We start from the raw sequence: 24,362 nt of genomic DNA, 5'->3' as shown, positions 1-24,362 counted from the left end.
TGCATGCTGTTCTGACTTCATTCGTTATCTAAATCACAATTCTTAAGTTTACCTGCAATTTTGTAAGATAAATCCCAGATATGATATTCTTCACGGGTTTGCAGCCAGATCATGCTGTTGTGCAAACACAATATTTCGGCGGACCAGATGGCCGCCATCTTCAGGTGAGTTAATGCTCGTGCATTGCCTCGCCAGAAACTGAATTCCAGCCACAATGGCAGAAACCTTTATATACCACAGACAGAGCACCGCGTGTGTGCGAGATGATGGCAGAGCCTCCTGTCGGCAAGTAGACACACAGTGCACCTATGGGAGAAGACGGCAGAAACGATAAATCGCAACAGCACTAGTTGGAAGAATCCAATGATCGAAAAGAAGCCGTTGTTGTTTAATGTCGGACAAAATCGAATTCCATATCTCACTTAGAGGTAAATCTTTATCCCTGTTAACAATATTACTCGATAATCTAATTTCAATGGATTCTTTAAGAACACATTCCGAATAGCGAGGAGCAGGAGTGATCAATTGTGTCTTGTCATACATCATCCTGTGTCCTTCGTTAAGGCAATGTACCGCCACTGCTGACTTCTCAGGCTGGAACAAGCGAGTATGCCGATGATGTTCCACACACTGGTCCTGAATAGTTCGAATAGTTTTACCAATATACTTCTTTCCATGGGGACACAGAATTCCATAAACCCCGGGCTTCCTCAATCCCCAATCATCTTTAACCGAGCCAAGAAGGGCTCTCGTCTTGGCCACCGGCATAAAAACACTTTTAATATCATATTTTCTTAAAATTCTTGAAATTTATCGTTTCTGCCGCCTTCTACCACCAGCGCGCTGCGTCTCTACTTGCCGCCAGGAGGCGCTGCCCATCATCTCGCGCACGTACAGTGCTGTGCTCTGTCCGTGGCGTACAAAGGCTTCTGCCGTTGTGGCTGGAATTCAGTTTCCGGCGAGGCAGTGCATGAGCATTAACTCGCCTGAAGATGGCGGCCAGCTGGTCCGCCGAAATATTGTCTCTGTACTACGACATGATCCGGCTGCAAACCTGTGAAGAATATCAGAAGTTCTAGTATAATCAGCGTAAAGATGATGTGATGAGTTGCAGACAGGTCCAATGAAAAGACTGTGACACATTATAGCTTTCAGCCAAAGTCATCATCAGCAAAGAAAACACACACACACACACACACACACACACACACACACACACACACACACACTCATGTTCACACAGGCAAGCACACATCATACACACATGACTGCTACAACCAGCAGCTCTGACCAGAATGCGTCAGTAACATGAAAAGTAATGTGGAGTTGGGTGGGTAAGGGGTAGCAGGGTATGGGTTGGGAGGGGGGAAGAGCGCAGCACTATCTGGTGGGGCATGCATGGACTAGATCACAGACTGGCGAAACTGCCAGGCGCAGCATCATGAGGTAGGATGTGAGGTAAAAAAATGGGGAACGGAAAAGGAGATGAGCAGAGAAGGAGAAAGGATGGGCAGTGCACAGTGAGGCTCGGGGACATGAAAAGGAAGGAGGTGATAGAACAGAGGGCAAAAACAGTTGGGTGGAGGGTGTGCTGCAAGTAGATTGCTGTAGATGATATTACAACCTGGAGTTCCTATTGTTTGATATTGTAGCAGAGTTGTTTAAATAGTAAGTACAGTTAAATATCTTGATACTTCTCGTGATAGATTGAATATAAGTTCAATTTGTACAGAACACTTAACACAAAGGCAAGAACCACAGTATATGAACAGGTTGCCTTATGGCTGCCAATAAAAGAATACCTGCTACTTGCTCTCAGAGGCCCCTCCCATACCCTGTGCCTGACATCACATCTGCTAGTACCGAGGATACATTCACTACACCATTTCATGAACCTATTTAGTACACTTAAGTGGAGGCAGTGACTCATACTGTCTCAACACTCCCAACAGGAAAAGACGAAAAAAGAAAAAATTAAGTAACTTGAGCTGTAAAACGTCTGCTTAACTGCCAGAACTGCACTTTTCGCCCATAATGAGTTTCCGTTCTGGCTGGATGCCAGTTGGCTGGCTAATGTTGTGAGTTGACTGTATCTGAGTAGGTGGCAGTCACCTGGTTTCAAGATGGGTGGCACTGCTATTTCTGATGTTGTGCTAGTGTACTAGTGTGTGTGTCCTGTGTCTGATGGTGGCCTGAATTTTAGTACTATCTTATGTACTTAGCTTGGTTGAACAATCACTTGACATTACTGTGTCTACCCCTTTAATACAGAGAGTTTCACAGTGCATAAAAAGATCCCCCCAGGAATAAGATCTACAGAAAGCTAGCAAATAGTAAATGAAGAGCCAGACCTAGTGTATTAAGAACAGCTTCCCAAGCACTTTGCACTGATTAGTGGAGACAGGGATCCGTCTGCCTGTTTGCTGTCATGCAACAGCCTATGTAGGCAGTTGGACAAATATGCACATATAACCATGTGATCGCAGATAAAGAAATGGCCCACAATCACAGCACCATTATCAGTTGTGCATGTGATGCTCAGCAGCTGGCGCCTCTGGCTGGTGTCTGTGGCTTAACAACAAGACAACCTGCAAGACACGGGTGTAGTGCTAGCAGTTGTACTGGCCAGGAGATATGGCTGGGTACAACAATATACTTCATTGTTGCCAGGTATTTGACAGCAAAAGTAGACTGTTTCCTGTGCTGTGTAGTTCCATTCAGTTGCATAGTCATCATTTGCCTCTGGAGTTCCACAAGGAAACTTAGAGTAAAGTGTACGAGCTGGGATGTGTTTTTGCCATACACCAGCTCCATGGGGAGCTGTGAGGGCTTCTTTCTATGCACTGTGCATTCTCAGCAGCAATATTAGAAGAGTGTCAACCTGAGTGTCTGTCATATGGCTCATTATAGCAGCCTTTCAGAAATGGTACAGGTGCTCCATAATGCCATTTGTGGTTCTATGCTATGGTGAAGTTCTCAAGTGTATCCTGTACAGCCGGGTCACTGCACGTAATATTTCCGTCTTCCACAGTTGGCCCTGGTCAGAAGCCTCTTGCTGGGGACATCCAAAATGTGAAATCCAGTTGCAGGTGAATGCATGCACCACATTCTTGGCAGTTTGCTTTTCCAAGTGTATCTGTCAATCATTATGAGACTCTACTGATACAAGTTGCGATAGAACCGACTAAACAGTTTTAAGAAGCAATAAAAAGTAAATATGTATGTATAGAGTGAAAACGTTTTTATTTTCTAAATTAGTACAATATACCATTTTACATACATTTAGTTTTGAAAATAATGTCAAGATGTCGGCCATTAGCATCAATACATTGTTGTAGACAATCCCTGAAGTTTCGAGCAGCTCTTGCACACACGTCGCAGGGTATGTCATTCACTTCGCCAATAATCCACTCTTTTAACTCTGGTAGGGTGTAAGGGTGGCTTTTGAAAACCTTTTCCTTCAGATATCTCCAAAGAAAGTAGTCACAAATGCTCAAATCCGGTGACCGCACAAGCTGCACGACATCAACCCTCAAAGAGGCGAGGTGTCCTGGAAACATTTCTCTCAAAACATTAAGTGAAATTCGAGCTGTGTGAGCCGTAGCTCCATCCTGTTGGAAACACAAGTCCCTTAGTCCATGTTCTTCAACAATCTTGTCCATTCTGGGTTGCAGAAAATTTTGCAACATTGAAACATAACGTGTGGAATTCACTGTCACAGTCACTCCTTCCTCCCCAAAAAAGTAAGGGCCTGCCATGCCAAATTGTGATATGGCACACCACACTGTCACTTTAGGAGAATGCTGTGGTCTTTCGTGAATAATTCGGGGGTTATTTTCAGCCCAGTAGCGAAAGTTTTGCTTATTCACGCACCCACAAAGATGAAAATGTGCCTCGTCACTACTGAAGAAAGCTGAATTCGGAGGGACCTGAGCAAACATTTGCTAACACAGATTTTGATGGTAGGCGTAGTCTGCTGGGCGTAATTCTTGAGCAATCATTATTTTGAAAGGATGGAACTTCAAATAGCATTGCAGAATCCTTCTCAAACTGTGGTCTGAAATCCCCAATGCAACAGCATGTCGTCCAGCAGAATGTTGTGATGATAGTTGAACTGTTGTTCTCATCCGTTGCACATTTTATTAGTGTGCTGCCAGTTTCCTCCAACTGCCGAACCCAGGACCGAATTGTGTTTGCATTAGGAATAGCTCGCTGTGTAGCGATCACAAATCTGCTGTTTTCATAGTAAGCATGACCAGCAAAACCACGATGTGGACCGGTGCAGACCATGTTGGCTACTGAAATGGAGGTCAACGACTGAACAAAGGCAGACCACATGCAACTGCTTACCCCCACTACAGCCCCAGACGTAATCGATAGAAACTGCTTAGTCGGTTCTGCTGCATTCTGTAGTTACATGTGAATGGGAGTAGTCCGATCGGTTCCAGGTAGATGTGTGAGAATCGTGCATCTGGGATGTAAAAACTTACTAGTGGAGCTGGTATGTGCTGTATTACGTTGCACTTTTTGTAGGGAACACGTCTCACTCCATGTACAGCAGTCCTTCTATATACAAGCCACACAAAATGCTGTAGTAGTAGCACCCTCATAGTGCGAATTCCCTGACGGCTCAGTCCGAAGTTAGAAAGTCGAAAACCCATCGCCATAATAGGGTAGGCACATACGACCGCTGTCAGCCTGCTAACTCATCACAGTATACCAACTCCTCTGTGCCTGACATGGCATGTGATACAAGAGCAGGGCCATCTTGCCTTAGCCAATGAGGGTACAGAACACATTGTACTAACACTTATGGGAAAAATTTTGAATTCTGTAAAAATTCTATACCCTCTCACAACAGTGTGAGATCACATGTCCGAGAAAATCATTAGTGGAATGACAGCGATCAGTTGCACGAGGAGGGTTGCTCGTGTGAAGCTTGTCTGGCAGGTTTCAAAAGCTGCCTGTAGTTCATCAGTCCAGGTGACATACATTATTTGTACACTTTGGGACCAATGAGGGCAGCATGGAATGGTGCCTAGGCCTCGACAGCTTTTGCTAAAATAAATAAATAATAATAAAAAAAAGCAGCAGTGAAAGTTTATCATCTCCAGGTACCAAAGCACTACTTCATGCACTGTTTCGAGTGTCAAATAAATTGAAAGTTCAGTGAGGCACTCAGTTGGTGAATACATATCAGTTGCAGAAACCCAAAATCCCAGGAATGTTATTTCACTGCAACCAGTGATGCATTTAGCCTGATTAATGTGGATTCTGCAGTTGTAAAACCTTCTGAAACTCTGTGTAGACACTGTTCTTGTTGTTCTGAGGGTGATGATTCCACTTTCACATCTTATACACATGTGAATCCAAAGTCCAGTCCCCACAAAACTTCATCGATAAAGTGCTGAAAACTGTTGCCGTGTTCCATAAGCCATACAACACCTGATACTCGGCACACTGTTTGCACCCTTGAACATGCTTCTCAATCACTGAATCAATTCTGAGCCAGTAGACGAAACATCTTGCTAGCATTTTCATGAGGGTTACACCCCAGTGGCCACATTGGAGAAGCATCCGAATCCAGGACCACAGGACCAGCAAGATGATAATGCAGACTTCGTCCAAATTCGTACTAAGGAGGAATCTTCCATCAACCACCACCAGCCAATTACAGAGCAAAAGATTGCAGAGCAGACCTGACTCCTTAACGGGCAGCCATTCAGGCCAAGCTTGTACAAAACGAGACACCTGTCAGAGATCTTACCATGTAGCTTTCTCTATGGACTTTGCTGTGGCTGGGAGCCTATCCAACACCTGCTGCACATAATCATCAATCTGGAAAAACAGAACTTCCATTTTGTCGAATTCTAGGTCAAGACCAATGGGTAAGTGCAGCAGTGCATGATAATTGGCGTAATGAGTATTGGGACAATAAAGAATCTCATACTGAGAGGCACGCAGAAATAAAGCCCACTGCTGTAATCTTTGTGCAGTCCTGTCAAGAAGTTGAGAAAGGGTTTCTAAAAGTGCCACAAATGGTTTATGGTAGGTAATGAGATGGAATTTGTTCCCATAAAGGAAAATGTGGAACCTGTGTACCACATAGATGAACACTAACACTTTCTTTTCTATTTGTGAATATTTGCATTGATCTGCTGTCAGCATACTTGAGGCATCTGACAGAGGTTTTTCAGATTGATCAGCTTCCCTGTGAGGCAAAACTACCCCAGGTGTGTACCGGGATACTTCTACGACAAGAACCAGTTTTTTACTCAGTGTAAAGATACTGAGACTTGAGGAAGACAAGACAACAACTTGATGTGGGTGAATGCCTTGTCACAGTTCACCGACCATACAAAAGGAGCAAGTTGTTTGATGAATGACTGACATCCATAGCATTGGGGATAAATTATGAATAATAACTGACTTTCGCAAAATGCATAGAGTTCTTTCAGGTTTCATGGCTTAGGAAGGTTGGTAATGACTGCTAAGTGATGCTGCGTAGGATGGATGCTATGGTTTAAAAGAAGATGACTGACATATCTTATTTCTGTTGAAAGATCTGTGACTACCACTGGTTGCACTTGAGGTCTGCCTCTTGCAGTTTAGTGAAAAGAGTCCAAAGGTTGCCAACGTGTTCCTGCTGTGAGGACCAGGACAGTAATGTCATCGAGATAGTTTGCACAACAGGGGACAGCAAGTATTAACTGCACTAAGAATGGCTGAAAAATAGTGGGGGGCCCTCGCGATGCGAAAAGGTAAGCATGTGTAACCTGAATGGGATGTTGCTAATCATGATCTGTTGGGAAGTGGAATCCGGACAAGATGTACCACCACAATATCAGTTTTTAAAAAACATTCACTTCCCCCCAGTTTTGCAAGGATTTTGTCACTCCACAAAATTGGATAAGGATCTACCACTGACTCACTGTTAATGGAGGGTTTGATCACCACACAAAGTGCTCTGAAGATTCCTCCTACGACAACCAGTGGCATAGTCCATTAGCTAGAGGGAACCAGTTCAATGACGCCCAATCCCTACAACCTATCAAGTTCCTCCTTAACTGCCGATCTCAAGGCGAAGGGGAGAGGCTGAGCATAACAATATTTTGCTATAGCCATCTGTTTTATGATGATGTATGCCTCAAAATACTTTTCCGCCCCAAACCCTGGTGAAAACAAGGGACCAAATTAACAGCAAAATTCGCCCAATTCCTGGAAAGGAATAGAGTTGGAAACAAGATGGACCATGTCTTGCATTTGAAACCCACAATCTATAAATGCGTCAAGACCATAAACGTTCTCTGAGGTTGCATTGTCTACTGCCCAATATGTGATCATCATCATTACGAGTTGGTACCCAATTATGATCGTGAACTCATTTTGAATAGGAATGGGCTGGTTTCCTTAACTAACCAAACAACAGTTTATGGAGGAGAGAGCGGGTTGGCCCAACTGGTGATATATTTCCAGCTTCTTGAGGGACACAGAGCACCTGGTGTCGACGTGGAAGTGGAATGGTTGTTGTCGAATCAACAGTGTAATGTAAATCCTGCTAGGGATGTTGAGCTTGAGGCAATTTACTGGCATATTACTATGCACTTCTGTGAACTCCACATTCATGTCTGATGCCAACTGCATGGGGATCTATGACAGACTCGACCACATGACCTTGTTTATGGCAAGTAGCACATACTGTGTGCACAGCGGCACCGGGAGTGTACACAGAAACAATCAAGACATGATTAAAACCTGCGGCAGAAACCAGCTACATACAATTGCAACCCAAATACATTAGAGGAACAAACTGAGGCTATCTGGGAATGCTGCTGATGTGCCACTGAGTGCACTGATGCAACATCCATGCCATCCTCGAAATGTTCAGATGTAGCTTGTGATACTTCGAAAGCCTTAGCTATAGTCAAAACCACCACAACTAGTGGATCTTCTAAACACAAGACCACATGAAGTACCTCTCTGTCTGAGGCAGAATGAATGACAATGTTGCAAATCAGAGAATTGGCATAGGAGTGCTGGCAGTGAGAATACAGAAATTTTACACTTCCTACTGAGCCCATGGAGGTCGTTACCCATACTTGATAGGGCTGGCCTGCTTTCTTTCGCCACTGGTGGAACGCCATATGGGGAATCACCACATGGGTTTGCTAAAGGTAATAAGGACTAAGGAAGTCACAAATTTCAGTAAATGACAATGCTGATGGGTTTTCAATAGGGCAAGTTTTTGAAGCAAATGAAATATTTCAGGTGCAATCCATGATAAGAAAAAAACTTCTTGCAATGATTGATCCTCTACCTGAAATGCTACTGCAGATGCTGTACGTGTGTGTCCCAATCTTCCTTTGCTTCTTGGAATGGTGGAAAATCTGGGGGAAGGGTGGGGGTGGGGGGGGGGAGGGGACGGCTGACTCGAAAACATGGGGCAATGGTGACGTACTTTTATCGCCCGGCCGCTGCACGGGCACACCTCCACAGTTTGTTGCCTACCAGTTTGGCATCCAGAATCTCCATTGTGACATGTAGGGCACCAGTCAACAATAGTCTGAGAATTGAGCCCTTCGCAGTCACTTCAGGGCTCCAGTTGATCAGTTTCTTTGATACCACATGAAGGAGAGAAGCCCAGTTGCTTTCTGATGGTTGTGCAGTACCTGCTTGGATCATTATGCCACATCTGGCTTTTGTGATCCAGATTTGTCATGTGCCAATGGTCTGTGGTACAAGGGGATAAAAGGACCAGGTGTGGTCCTGATGTGATGCACAGCCTTAATATATTTCATAAAAGCCAGTATCTTCTGTCCTACTCTTTCTCCCACAGACTCTGCAGGTTGGAATCCATCACTTCTGTAATGTCATCTTTCCAAGCATTAATGTCTTTTCCATAAACTGTGTCATCACATAATGTGGTCAAAGTAGGTGAGTTTCTATTTTAGTATTGGGCCTTCTAAGTTTCAATCTGGTTTTCTTTGATACTTACCTATTCATTCTCTTTACAGTCAGTGGAACTCCCAAGGATTTCCTCCAACACCACAATTCAAAAGTGGATTTTTCTATGTTGTTCAAGCTTTCTTACAGTCCAGTCTCACCTCCGTACATCAACAAGTGGAAAGACCTTAGCCCTTTCTACACAGATCTTTGTTGTTATGTCTCCACTCCTGAAAACATTGTCAAGGTTGGACATTGCCTTTCTGCCAAGTGACAAACAGCTTTTGATTTTGTGACCATCATCAGACATTCAATATTAGACCAGCATTTGCACTTTCTTCTTTCATCTTCAGTAAGAGCATCTTTAATTCTTCTTCACTTTCTGCTGTGGATATATCTAAGATTATTTATATTTATCCCAGCTATTTTAATTCCAAGTTGTTCTTCATCTGCTCCGGCATTCCTAATAATGTGCTCTGCATACAAAGTGTATAAGTAAAGTGACAGTATGCAGCCTTGTCATACTCCTTTCTGAGTCTTGACTCATTTAGTCACTCCATATATGGTTTGTACCCTGGTCTCACAGTCAGAGTACAAGTTCTGCATGAGGTAAATTTGTCTGATGCTCCCACGTTTTTGAGTACTTGCCTAAATTTATTGTGGTTAACACAAAGGCTTTAGCATAATCAATAAAGCAGAAATAAATGTCTTTCTGGAATTTCCTTGCCTCCTTCATAATTCATCAGATATTGGCAGTTTGATCTCTGGTCACTTTTCGATTAGCTCTAGGTCTATATACTCTCAAAAGTCTATTTTGTAAAATTTTAAGCATGACTTTGCTAGCATGTGAGATAATGTGGTTGTTAAGTAATTTGAACAGTCTGTAGAAATTCCTCCTTTGGAATTAGGGCGAATACTTTTCCAGTTTTTTGGCTACTGTTGAGTTCTCAATATTTTTTGAATGCAGAACTTTCACTGTATTCTTACCAGTGACTATGAACAATTCTCCTGGAATTCCATCATATTCATTTGCCCTGTTTTTAGCAATATTTTCTAGGACCCATTTGACTCCACTCTCCAGAATGGTTCTGAAATCACATTATTATCATCATCATCAGTTTTTAGTTGTAGTTCTTTCTTATATATATCTTCTACATATGAGGTGTGATCAAAAAGTATTGGGAACTTTTGGATTGTAATTTCATTAATTTAATTTTAATTTAACATCCTATTTGCAATTTTCCCCCGTGATGTACGTTTGCATTTTCAGCTGCTTTGAATATTTAGTTTATTGTTGACAGTCGTAAAGTTTATACATGTTTTGAAGTGCTCAGTGAATTTTTACTTTCCAAAAAGGTGGCTCAAAGAATTTGCATTAAATTTTGCTTGAAAAATGGAATAAAGTACAGCACAGCACTCTAAATGTTGACTGTGGTTTTTAGCAAATTTACTATGACTAAGAAAAGAGTTTACAAGTGGTATAAATGTTTCAAAGAGAACTGAGAAGACACTGAAGATGACAACTGCCCTGGATGCCCTAGCACATCAATTACTGATGACAATATGGAAGAAGTAAAGAAAATGGTTCTGGAAAATCACCGTCAGAGAGGTTGCTGATGATGTCAGCATATCCTTTGTCTCATGCTAAGTAGTTTTTTCAGATGTTTTGGGCATGAAATGTGTAGCAGCAAATTTTGTTCCGAAAATGTTGAATTTGACCAAAAACAAAATCACTCAGGAATTGCTGGATGAAGTCAGCAATGGTCTAGAACTGCGAAAGAAGGTTATAACAGGTGATGAAATGTGGGTGTACAAGTGTGACATCAAAACCAAGGTGCAGTCGACCAAGTGGAAACTGCCTGAAGAGCCAAGACCAAAAAAAATTAGACAAGTTTGATAACATGTGAAGGTTCTTCTCATTGTTTTCTTTGATGACAATGGGTTAGTGCATCATGATTTCCTGCTTTATGGTCACATGGTCCGTGAGGAATACTACCCCAAACTTATGCACCATTTGTGTGAAGCAATACAAAGATGACAACCAGAATTGTGGCAAATTCACTCATAGAAATTTCATTTAACAAAAAAAAATCTGTATTTTGCCTAGCCACAGTATTCGGTGGACATGGCCCCCTTTGACTTATTTCTATTCCTGAGACTGAAGAGAACCATGAAAGGATGCTGTTATACCACAATTGCTAAGATATAAACAGAATTGCTGAAGGAGGTGAACACTATAATGAAAAGTGAGTTCCAGAAGTGCTTCCAAGATTGTAAAAAGTGCTGGTACAAGTGTATTATATCTAACAATGGAAAATCCAGCATGGAATGTAACAATATTAGAGAAGGAAAGTTGCTACTCACCATATAGCGGAGATGCTGAGTCACGGTAGGCACAACAAAAAGATTCACATGATCATAGCTTTCGGCCATTAAGGCCTTTGTCAGCAACAGACACGCACACTCATGCTAACACAACTTGCACACACATCTGCAGTCTCAGACAACTGAAACCACACTGCAACACCTGCAGACGTGTGTGCAAGTTGCATATGTGTGTGTGTGTGTGTGTGTGTGTGTGTGTGTGTGTGTGTGTGTGTGTGTCTGTCTGTTACTGACAAAGGCCTTAATGGCTAAAAGCTATAATTATGTGAATCTTTTTGTTGTGCCTATCGCAACTCAGCGTTTCTGTTATATGGTGAGTAGCAACTTTCCTTCTCTAATACTGTTGTATTTTATCTAAGGTGGATAACTTTGAAGGGAACAAAGATGTTGTCGATGAATACATAAAGATTCTTCAAGAAAAACAAATACTCCCATTACTTTTTGATCATACTTCATATTCTACCCATGTTGTTGTCATGGTTTTTTTTTTCCAAACAATGGAAAGTCCAAGTTGGAATGTCAACAATATTACAAAGGGGTAGAATGCTACTAACCATAAAGACGACACACTGATTTGCAGACAGGCGCAATGAAAAGACTACATTTGAGCTTTTGGACAGAGCCTTCTTCAGAAAAGAAAAGTGCACACAAGTAAGCACACCTCACACACACGACTGCCGTTGCAAGCCACTATAATCAGAGTGCAACTGAAACATGTCAAACAGGAGCAACAGCCCAGAGTGGAGCACTGCCCAGTGGAGTGTGCAGGAACTAGAGGTTCCAAGACAAGGCTGCCAGGTTCAGTATTGGGAAGCTGTGGGAGGGGATGGAGAAATGGGGGGGGGGGGGGGCAGAAAGGAGAGGAACAGGGAAGGGGAAGAGATTAGTGAGTACATTGGGACAGTGAAGGTGAGAGATGTTATTTGGGAGGAAGTGATAAATCAGAGGGGACAGAAACAGTTGGGTAGAAGGTGTGAGGCCCAGGTTTTGAAGCAGCCATTGAAATCAAGCATGTTATGTACAGCTGCATGTTGTGCCACAGGGTGGTCTACTGCCTAATCTGAAGGTATGCTCTTAAGGTCATATCTGTAAGATGGAATAGCTTTGGCTTCTTTCCTCAGTTTCAGCCATAATTTTATAAAGAACTCATGATGTGATCCACAGTCAGGTCCAGGTCTTGTGGTGTTGATTGGAAAGCACCTTCCCACCTCTGATGACAAAGTATGTAATCAATTTGATTCTAGTATTGGCTGTCTGGCAAAGTTCAGGTATACAGGTGTCATCTAGATGGCTGAAAAAGTGTGTTGCCAATAACCAGTGAAATGTTCTAACAGAACTTTAGGAATCTGTCATCCTTCATTTGTTGTACCAAGACCAAATTTTCCCATTACAGCTTCTATATTTTGATTTTCCACTTTGACATCCAACCTCCACCTGTGAAGACAATGTCCTTGTTGAGTGTCAACAACAGTAACTCTTGCAAATCTCTATAGAACAGGTCAATAATGTCGTCTTCAGCATCAGTGGTTTGGATATAAACTTGACTATATTAATGGGTTGACCTTGAAATCTGAATTTTTATAATTGACCCCATTACAGATTTTCTTAATGTGTTATTAACTATGAATGAATGCTACTCTATTACTTCTGTGTTCTCTTGTCCAGAATAGTATTCTGTATAGCCATCCAGAGCAAATTCTCCTATGCCAGTCCACCTCATTTCACTTACTCCCGATATGTCAATGCCAATTCTCTCCATTTCTCTTTCAACTATGTCTAGTTTCCTTTATACATGGAGCTTACATTCCATGTTCCTAAACAGTGCTTCTCCTTGCAGCATCTTACTCTTTGTGAAACTTCTCTCAATCTGGTTCTGCCCCTCCCCCCCCCCCCCCCCCCTCGAACATCTGAAGGGGGAACTTGAAACACCAGAACATTTTGAGTTGAGTAAAGCTGTGGAGTTTCTTTGGAGTAATTGCAGTGGCAGTTTCACATTACCTCCCTCTGGCCCCCAAATCCTATGTGGTCACCATCTCTCTTTGCCACTGGTGTTGATTACTCAACCTTCAACTGAGTTGATCAGTGTAACAGGGGCACCACATGTAGGTAGAAAGTTGCAGAATTGAGATGACAGAGGCTGAGAGAGTTCTTTTGCTGAGCTCCTGTAGATGCAGAGACTATCCAACCCATTACAGTGAAACATATGCTGAAGTATACAGCTAACTACTGTTATCTATGTTTTTCATCAAGTTAATGTAAGCTTGCAATTTTCTGAGAAGTTTCTGTTTTTAAATCTGTTCATTAAGAATGCACTCTGACTTATATTATTGAAAGCATTAGAAATTTCAACTTTTTCAAAAAATATTTGTTGAGCCAATGTAGAATTTCCAATGTATCATTATGAGTAGCAGTATGTTTACTGTTGCGTTAATGTCCAATAAGTGATGATTTATTGCTTTCACTAGTGTTTAGGTGTTCTCTTAATCTGTGTAATCTGCTGAAGCTCCTACCCATCTGTCCCGTAGTGAATTTGTCACAATCGCCACAGTTAATCTTGTAAATTCAGAATTGTGTAAGGGACTGTACTTTCTGTTCATCACAGTAAGGTACACTAGAGAGAACTTAACAAAATCATTCATCATGGGAAGCTGGGGCAGGTTGCTAGTGTGTGTGTGTGTCTATATATATATATATATATATATATTTAAAAGAAAGATGATGAGACTTACCCAACAAAAGCGCTGGCAGGTCGATAGACACACAAATAAACACAAACATACACACAAAACTCTAGCTTTCGCAACCAACGGTTGCCTCGTCAGGAAAGAGGGAAGGAGAAGGAAAGACAAAAGGATTGGGTTTTAAGGGAGAGGGTAAGGAGTCATTCCAATCCCGGGAGCGGAAAGACTTACCTTAGGGGGAAAAAAGGACAGGTTTACACTCGCACACACACACATATCCATCCACACATACACAGACACAAGCAGACATTTTTCCCACGTGGAATGTTTCCCTCTATTATATATATATATATATATATATATATATATATATATATATATATAAAAAGAAAGATGATGAGACTTACCCAACAAAAGCGCTGGCAGGTCGATAGACACACAAACAAACACAAACATACACTGTTTGTTTGTGTGTCTATCGACCTGCCAGCGCTTTTGTTGGGTAAGTCTCATCATCTTTCTTTTTAAATATATTTTTCCCACGTGGAATGTTTCCCTCTCTCTCTCTCTCTCTCTATATATATATATATATATATATATATATATATAAAAAGAAAGATGATGAGACTTACCAAACAAAAGCGCTGGCAGATCGATAGACACACAAACAAACACAAACATACACACAAAATTCTAGCTTTCGCAACCAACGGTTGCCTCGTCAGGAAAGAGGAAAGGAGAAGGAAAGACAAAAGGATATGGGTTTTAAGGGAGAGGGTAAGGAGTCATTCAAATCCCGGGAGCGGAAAGACTTACACAGACACAAGCAGACATTTTTCAAAAATGTCTGCTTGTGTCTGTGTATGTGTGGATGGATATGTGTGTGTGTGCGAGTGTATACCTGTCCTTTTTTCCCCCTAAGGTAAGTCTTTCCGCTCCCGGGATTGGAATGACTCCTTACCCTCTCCCTTAAAACCCATATCCTTTTGTATTTCCTTCTCCTTCCCTCTTTCCTGACGAGGCAACTGTTGGTTGCGAAAGCTAGAATTTTGTGTGTATGTTTGTGTTTGTTTGTGTGTCTATCGACCTGCCAGCGCTTTTGTTTGGTAAGTCTCATCGTCTTTCTTTTTAAATATATTTTTCCCACGTGGAATGTTTCCCTCTCTCTCTCTCTCTCTCTCTCTCTCTCTCTATATATATATATATATATATATATATATATATATATATTTAAAAAGAAAGATGATGAGACTTACCAAACAAAAGCGCTGGCAGGTCGATAGACACACAAACAAACACAAACATACACACAAAATTCTAGCTTTCGCAACCAACAGTTGCCTCGTCAGGAAAGAGGGAAGGAGAAGGAAATACAAAAGGATATGGGTTTTAAGGGAGAGGGTAAGGAGTCATTCCAATCCCGGGAGCGGAAAGACTTACCTTAGGGGGAAAAAAGGACAGGTATACACTCGCACACACACACATATCCATCCACACATACACAGACACAAGCAGACATTTTTGAAAAATGTCTGCTTGTGTCTGTGTAAGTCTTTCCGCTTTCCGTCTATCGACCTGCCAGCGCTTTTGTTTGGTAAGTCTCATCATCTTTCTTTTTAAATATATTTTTCCCACGTGGAATGTTTCATTCCACGTGGGAAAAATATATCTAAAAACAAAGATGATGAGACTTACCGAACAAAAGCGCTGGCAGGTCGATAGACACACAAACATACACACAAAATTCTAGCTTTCGCAACCAACGGTTGCCTCCTCAGGAAAGACGAAAGGATTTGGGTTTTAAGGGAGAGGGTAAGGAGTCATTCCAATCCCGGGAGTGGAAAGACTTGCCTTAGGGGGAAAAAAGGACGGGTATACACTCGCGCGCACACACACACACATCCATCCACACATATACAGACACAAGCAGACATATACAGAGGCAAAGAGTTTGGGCAAACTGCAGATAATGTCTGCTTGTGTCTATGTATATGCAGATGGATATGTGTGTGTGTGTGTGTGTGTGTGTGTGTGTGTGTGTGTGTGTGTGTGTGTGTGCGAGTGTATACCTGTCCTTTTTTCCCCCTAAGGTAAGTCTTTCCGCTCCCGGGATTGGAATGGCTCCTTACCCTCTCCCTTAAAACCCACATCCTTTCGTCTTTCCCTCTCCTTCCCTCTTTCCTGACGAAGCAACCGTTTGTTGCGAAAGCTTGAATTTTGTGTGTATGTTTGTGTTTGTTTGTGTGTCTATCGACCTGCCAGCGCTTTTGTTTGGTAAGTCTCATCGAAGTGGCCACAGAATTCAACCCTCTGAAGTACCAGTAGTAATTTGTCCCGACTCTGAAGAATGTACAGTATGTCCCTTTCCATCATTGTATCTTAAAAGCCAGAAACTTCTTCAAAAGAATGTTGTGATTAGCACATGCATTGCCTTAGATGGACCACAAAAAATTCAGGTAGGTGAAATCTTGTGATAAGATATTGTAATACACATGTCAGTGAAATAGTAGATGATTGGTTCAGTGGAGAAGCCTGTCTAGAATTTTGATTGACTCAGAATCTTATATTTGCTTATATGTTCTATCATCTAAATACATGGTTGAGTGCAGTAGATATATCAAAAGAATGTGCTTCTAATATTTTCCAAATGTTATCAACTTCTTGAATTTTTGCTTTCAAGAGAGTTACATTATTTATCTGGATGTCATTTGAATGATATCAAATAGATTGAATGTTTGCAGAACTAACTTGTCACATATATTGCAGTGCTTTTTATTTGGAGCTGACCATATCAAGTCACTCAGATGTTTTAGAAATTAATTGTTAAAGAAGCTTACTGTACATGCCAAATTAAGTCAGAGATAAATAATTTTGAAAATAAAGTGGGAAAAATATGAGTGTAGTTAGAATGGAAATGGTGGAGGTCTGTTAGTGGATAAGATGATGTGGTAATTAAGATATGACCAAATGATTTTTGACACCAAACATGGTACTATATGTTTATTGTTCCTTACATGTGCCTTTCAACTTCTCGGTGCATCTTCTATTTAGTGAATAGTGATCTATTCCCATTCAGATATTAAGTTCAGTCTCATACTATTCGAAGTACAATTTACTTTATTCACTAAGTCTAATGGAAAAGAGATGTTAAAATACTTTTATTTTAATACTGCAAGTCCTGGTGTTTGGCAAATCCTACCAGCAGAGTGATAACGGAACTTCAACAATAGCAGTTTATGAAGCTAATGATTATAAGGAAAATAGTGTGAGAGGGACATTATTCATCAGATCCTGAAATTACATTTGTACTTAAAATGAAAAATAAAATTATGTATTAATTTTGTAGAGGAAGAAGAAGCAGATGATGATGATGATGGTGCTGGTGGGAGTGTCGGTGGAGAAGAAAATGGGAAAGCAGCTGGAAGGTAATTACTCTGTTCTCATCTTTAGGAGAAAAAGTATTTGTATAATCAACCTATTGCTCGCAACTTGAATTTGGATGTTGAGGTAAGATAAGGTGTTTCTGTTTCAGCAATCAGAGACGAAGGAAGGAATTTCGAAAGAAAAATCCTACATTCATGGAAGGTGTAAATGGTGTTACACCAGTCACAACCCAGCCTAAGTTGTCAGAAATACAGAAAAAAACTCAGTCATTATGTGGGTGGAGAGGGTGTGTAAACTTATTGTAATGTTTCATATATTCTGCCATATTGTAATAGTGCACATCTACTCCATATTTTTGCCATTATGCTATAATGTAAGTATCACATAATAATCACACATCACAGTGCAAATTTTTAAACTGATAACTTAGTTACAAGCATGAAGCAAATTATTAGAACAAGCTGTGCCATTTGAGAGCAGCAAGTAAGAACAGGTTGCGAGTACTGTTGAGTGAGGACATCATTTTACCTCTTGACATGTCTGTCTGTGAAAACAGACTAATGTATTTCTTCTTCACTGTGCATTGTATCATTTGGAGACTGGGTCACCCTCGTTCATTTTATGTCCCAGAGGCTGCACACCATTTCTTTTCTTACTGTTCTTACCTTCTTTCTGATAGTCATTGTCCTGAAGTTTGCACTAGGATGACCTTATTTCAGAATATCAACAGTTCTCCTCACATATGTTTTATTAGTTTTGCATCTTTATATTTTGGTAGCCAAGCCATTCAGCTGTTCTTTTTTCCCCCCTAGAATAAGCATTTCATTTTATATTTGTTAAAGTAGAGGCTGTTTCGTGGAAATATAAATACAAAACCTCAATTCTTCTCCAGCAATTGGCTAAATAACAACAGATTCTGCTCCTACAATAAATTGCTTAGTGTCGGGAAGGCCTCTATTCAAGCACTTAGAGAGCAGTCTGATTTGCAATAGAAGACTGTGGAAGGGTGGGCAAAAAAAGCATTGGTCTGATGTTTAAATCTCATTTGTGTAGGAGGATCAGGTAAAATACCAGCTCTTAACTACTGCACAAACTTCAACTTGGAGGACAAAAGTTTTAGCATCCCTGGTGTTAAAAAGCAGTGAAAGAATTGAACCCAAAGAAGTCGCCAGATCCAGATGGAATCCCATTTTGGTTTCACAGGAAAAACTTAGCATTAGCACCATAATTAGCTTCAAATTTCTCACCCACCATAAAGACCTACCCAACAGGAAAAAGGTGCAGGTGACCCCGCTGCATACAAGAAAGTTATAAGAATGTGATCACTCAAAATCATCTTTGATGATTTGTTGCAGATTTTGTTTTTTAGTACATTCTCAGGTTGAATGTAATACATAGTGTCCATAACTAAAGTTCCGCTTTTAAAACACTGTAGGAAGAGAATCACTGCATAGAATGACATCAGACTTGAACATCATATTATTGGCACAGGGGGAAAAGTCATGGAACAAAAAAACATTAACGAAAATTTGATCAATAGATGGCACTGTAACCAGAATATGAACAGCAACAGACTCATGGCACACTGCTGTTTCTCAGTTTTTTACAAGAACGGTGACTGTATACCAATAGCCCTGCAGAAGTTTCAAACACTCAAGGGTATGCAAAAAGGCACCGGTCCGATGTTTGCTAAGGATCTTACAAAATTTAAAAAGACAGTTTCTTTTGAAGTGCAATTTGTCAGAGGTAGGAAAGCAGTTGATCCAACGTCTGTCGAAGCTGTCACCGCAGTATTCGCAGGAGGGGGTCAAGTGGTGGTGTGCAAACATACAGTGCATGGGGAAATGCCCCAACATTGGACATGCCTGTGAGCGTGGTGCATAAAATCTTATGAAACAACCTGTATTGCTATCCATCAAAATCACCCATGTTCAACAGTTGCTTCTTGCTGAGCTGCCAGCAAGACAAAGGTCTGTTTTGGAATTTCTTGTTCATGTGGAAGAGGACAATTATTGGCCATGGAACATTCTGTGGACAGACGAAACGTATTTCCACCTCCAAGAATATGTCAGCACGCAGAATGTTATCCACATGTTCATCAAGTGGTACCAGTTCATTCTTCAGTGGTGACTGCACGGTGTGGGTTGACACCATCATTTATCATATTTTTTCAAGGAGATAAGTACTTCAGGTATTGTTACCTGTACAGTCACTGATAAACGCTATGAGTTTTTGCACATTGGTGCAACAGCATGGATGTGTGGGTAATAGAGCACTGCATGTGCATGGCTAAACCAAATGAGTAGCTCTCACTGCCCATCACTTACTTTTGCACACTTTGTGGAAGCGTGCAGTCGGCAGTTCCCGCACTGGGTATCATGAAGTTTCGTTCACCATCACGCAGCGCTCAGTCTCTGGCTGCAGTGCAACAGGTACATGGCTCTGCCGTGTGTCCAAGGAAACGTGGACTTTACACAGCTTCATCACAACACAGTGGCGCTAAAGGACCTATCAAGCATCTGAATGGATTTAGAATTAGAATTTCTTGTTGGCTTCCAATTTTCCTTGTTTTCTACTAAGAACATGTATGCTGCACACCTGAGATACATCAAATATTATGATTGCGTCTGAACATGATGATGTAAAATGAAATGTAAAGTGATAATGGAGTATTGGGTGTTATTGAATGTCATTTATTTGGCTGTGGATCTCTAAATTTTTGTGAATGAAAGCTAAAGAAATAATGCTTGCATTCAGTATGCAGCAAACATCGCGCTGACACAGAGATTTATTTTGGACAGAACAAATGAAAAAGATTTATGTTGATAAGTGTGACAACTAATTATAATTGGCTACTTTCTTTAAAAGTAACAAAAGAACTTCAATCTAGCTACAGTGTAGGCTCACATAAGTAAATCCAGCAAATAAACTAATAGGACTTGCTTAGAGTTGATAATATTCCCTACTGTGGACAGAAAGAGGAAAAAGCATGGGGTGTAATGATAACAGGAGGTGGACATTATGCAAATAAATTTATATTTGTGTAATTATTTGAATAAGTAGATCATTTAAACAAATCTATTTGTGAATAAGTTATTTGTATCTTGAATCACAAATAACATAGAATGCTACTGTATTTCCTTTATTTGCTTCTTCTATGGAATTATGTAACTTGGCTCAGTGCAGTGTCTATTAGAAATATAACTTAGTACTGGTTTGTACAGAAATGTGGCTCACTGGGTTAAGCTCCAGACTAAAAAACTAAAAGTGTGCAGCTTGATCCCCTGTTGGTTCTAATAGTTTCATTACTTATTACTTCTTTCACTTGTGACAATGAGCAAAATACGAAGCCTAGTTGCACTGCGTTTCGGAGTACATATTGGAATGTAGGTCCCCCCCTAACTGGCTGTACAAGTCATTGCAGAGGTGGGAGGAAGTCAAGGACACACCCTCATGCCTAGTAAAGCACTGCAGTGTTCATACTAACCTTTGGGTTGAGCACAGCTTTGCTTTCATTACAGCATAAGAAGTGCAATATAAAAATACTTATAGGCATGCAGCCTTAGGAAATATGCTACTGACACAGCCCATTTCAGCTCCATGTGCTTCTGCCAGTACTTCTATCGTCTGCACTCCCCTTACTACCATGCACACGTACTCTACGTAAGTAGCCAAAGATGAGAATGTAGTCTACAAAAACTCAGTCAGCAGCACCTTCCGTAGATTGCTGATACTATCGAATATGGATATCTCCATGATATAATTACACAATTCGTTCATCTTTGTAGTGCTACAGAATGAGTGAACCAAGCAAAACCTTGATGATTGTTAGCAACTAACAACAGACGACTTTTAATCTAAAGTATGATATAATGTTTATGGGGTGGTGGTGCTGAATGTTCAGAGTCATTCAGAAATATTTTAAAATTAACTCTGAGCTAGCTTTCCATCAGAAGATAGAATGGTTTCTTGATGTGACGTGTGTGTGTGTGTGTGTGTGTGTGTGTGTGTGTGTAGCACACTGGCAACATATTTACCAAGAAGGATACGATTGGAAGACTTTTATCTTCTTTCTACATCAGTTGCAATTATCACAGCAATGCCTTACCTACAGTTTAAAAACAAATAGTTCACCTGCATGATTTTCTGCAACAAAGGGAGGCTTACAACAAACTACTGACTTGTAATAGCCAAAGAAATGTCAAGAAAATTGGGTCACGAGTTTCAAATGATATTATGTCATAAAAAGAAAACATTATTTTGAACGTGATTTGGAGAGAGAAGCTAATATAGAATCACAATAAATTATATGAAAAAAAAAACTACAGTGGAATTAACGATTGAATTTTTGTTGATGATGATTGCGATTTGAAGGTCTTGTACCAATAGCCTGATATAAAGATAATTTCAGGAGATCTGTTGCACCATTATCCTCTTTACATATGCTGAATATATTTTCTGAAGTCTGTCACAGTGGCTGATCTTCACAAATCAGATAAACTTTCTGATGAGATGATTAAAAAAAGTTTTTTTTAACTTATTTAAAAGCAACATAAAGAACATTTGTTTAATGAATGACAGAGAATTGGGGCAAAAAATGTCATCAGATATCAAATTTATCTATTATTCAAATAGTTTTTTATTCACAGACAATGAATAGATGTTTTTATTTGTGTAAAGCCATGATATTTCGAATATATATTTTTATTTGTGAATGATGAATAATAATTTTAATTTTTGTCATTCATCATTTGAGTAAATGTGGCCCAGCTCAGGTGGTAAGCGAAGTACATTGTGCATGCATACACAGCAGATTTGTAGCAGGTGTGCAAATGAATTTGAGCACACATCATCATGGCTGTCGAAAAGCACATGACATACGCTTAGCTGTTGGCAAGTGCTACTCGCTTGCGTTGGTAGTTGAGGCACTATTGGACCTCTTCGGCAAATTCCACAGACATCCGCAAAGTGTATTCACGCTCGCTCTCGCACACCGCAGGTGCATGCAGACCACATGGATTAACCACAAGCTTGCAGAGCTCTAGTAAGTAGGATGACTTTTATGCAAGATGATGCTCCTCTGCACATTGCACAACCAGTGAAGTGGCTGCTGCAGGGGCATTTTGGAAATGCTAGAATTATCAGCCATCATTTAGCTATAGCCTGGCCATACAGGTTACCAGATCTTAATCCATATGGCTTTTGGCTGTGGGGCTATGTGGAAGATGATTGTGGCCAGTGCTCCAATTACGAACACAGCTAACCCCCCTTCTATAGTGGTTTTTTAAGCTTTCCTTCTGTTTTTGGTTTCCCCACTTTTTGAGTTTCACTCCCAGTGCTGCTGGTTTTCGGTTTCGTTTTTTTACCTTTTTCTAAGTCACAGACCGGGCACTAATGACCGTAGCAGTTTTGCGCCCTAAAAACCATAACAAAAACAAAAAAATACGAACACAGCTGAGTTGAAGGCATACATTGTTCAATGCATTCTGAATGTGACCCCCAAGACACTCCAGTCTGTTGTGGAATATGCTGTTTCTTGATTTAAATTTGTGGCAGAAAATGGATACAGCATATTGAACATGTTTGTGCCAATCTCACGACAGTTAGAAATCAATGTCGTTGTGCTTTTAATGTGGTTTTTGGTCCCAGGACAATTAAAAACCGATGTTGTTTTCCTTTTTATGCAGTTTTTGGCCTCAGGGCAATTAAACACTAATTTTTTGCATTTGATAGGGAACGACCATGCCATGGGATGGGCTTACCAACTGTTGACTGACAAAATGATGCAGTCATGCACATTGAACAGTATGGATGGTGTAATGTGAAACTCAAACCATAGCAATTGTATTGCAATTTATCTGTCATTTGTAGCCATTGCTCCTCCCCCCACCCCATCCCCATCACACACACACACACACACACACACACACACACACACACACACACACACACAAAGTTCAGCTTGCCTTTTTCTTTCATGATACCCTGCAAACCACATATAAAATGTACCAGGCAGATTCCATATTCCTTGATTTTTGTGAAGCATTTGACACAGTGCCACATTGAAAAGTGTTAACAAAGCTCTGAGCATATGAAATAGGTACTCAGATATGTGAGTGGCTTGAAAAACTTTTTAAATAACAGAATCCAGTACACTGTCCTGGATGGGGAGTGTTCATCGGCAACACAGGTATTATATGAAGTGTCCCAGAGGAAAGTGTTAGGACTGCTCTTGTTCTCTATATACATAAACGACATGATGGACTGGGTGAGCAGCAGTCTGCAAATGTTGGCTGATGTTGCTGTAGTATCAACTTTCTGTGGCTGTAAGAGGATACAAGATGATTTTTGACGCAATTTTGTTTGGTGTGAGGAATAGCAGCTTGCTCTGAATGTGGAAAAATTTAAGTTACAGCAGATGAGTATGAGAAATAATCTTGTAATGTTTGACTACAATATTAGTGCCATTCTGCTTGAAAGTCACATAGATTAAACATCTAGGTATAATGTTTTAAAGCAATACAAAATGGAACGAGCACATAAAATCTGTTGTAGGGAAGGTGAATGATTGACTTGTTAAATTTGTTACTGGTAGGTTCAAACAACACGCAGGTTTTACAGGCATCCTTCGGGAACTCAAATGGGAATCCCTGGAGGGAAGGCAACATTCTTTTTGAGGAACATTGTTGAGAAAATTTAGAGAACCAGCATTTGAAGCTGACTGCAGAATGGTTCTGCTGCCTCCAACATACATAGCGCGTAAGGACCACGAAGATAAGATATGAGAAATTATGGCTCAAAAGAAGGCATATAGACAGCCATGTCTCCCTTGCTTTATTTGGGAGTGTAACAAGAAAGGAAATGACTAGTAGTGGTACAGGATACCTTCTGCTAAGTGCTCTAACATGGATTGTGGAGTATCTACATAGCTGTAGATGTAGACTTCAGTTAATTGGGAATATTCTTGAA

At 40.6% G+C, this 24,362-nt stretch overlaps 1 protein-coding gene across 1 annotated transcript in view; it reads left to right on the top strand.

The window, feature by feature from the left end:
• LOC126094636 (mRNA-capping enzyme) overlaps positions 1–24,362 on the top strand; it is a 94,229-nt gene that overhangs the window by 25,881 nt on the left and 43,986 nt on the right. Inside the window, exons 5-6 of the mRNA XM_049909126.1 lie at positions 17,356–17,434; positions 17,542–17,679. Of these exons, the coding sequence (XP_049765083.1) occupies positions 17,356–17,434; positions 17,542–17,679 (217 nt within the window). The remainder of the gene's footprint in view (positions 1–17,355; positions 17,435–17,541; positions 17,680–24,362) is intronic.

Source organism: Schistocerca cancellata, chromosome 8 (assembly GCF_023864275.1).
Source record: "Schistocerca cancellata isolate TAMUIC-IGC-003103 chromosome 8, iqSchCanc2.1, whole genome shotgun sequence".
Classification (NCBI taxonomy): domain Eukaryota; kingdom Metazoa; phylum Arthropoda; class Insecta; order Orthoptera; family Acrididae; genus Schistocerca; species Schistocerca cancellata.
This window is presented reverse-complemented; position numbering and strand designations above follow the sequence as displayed.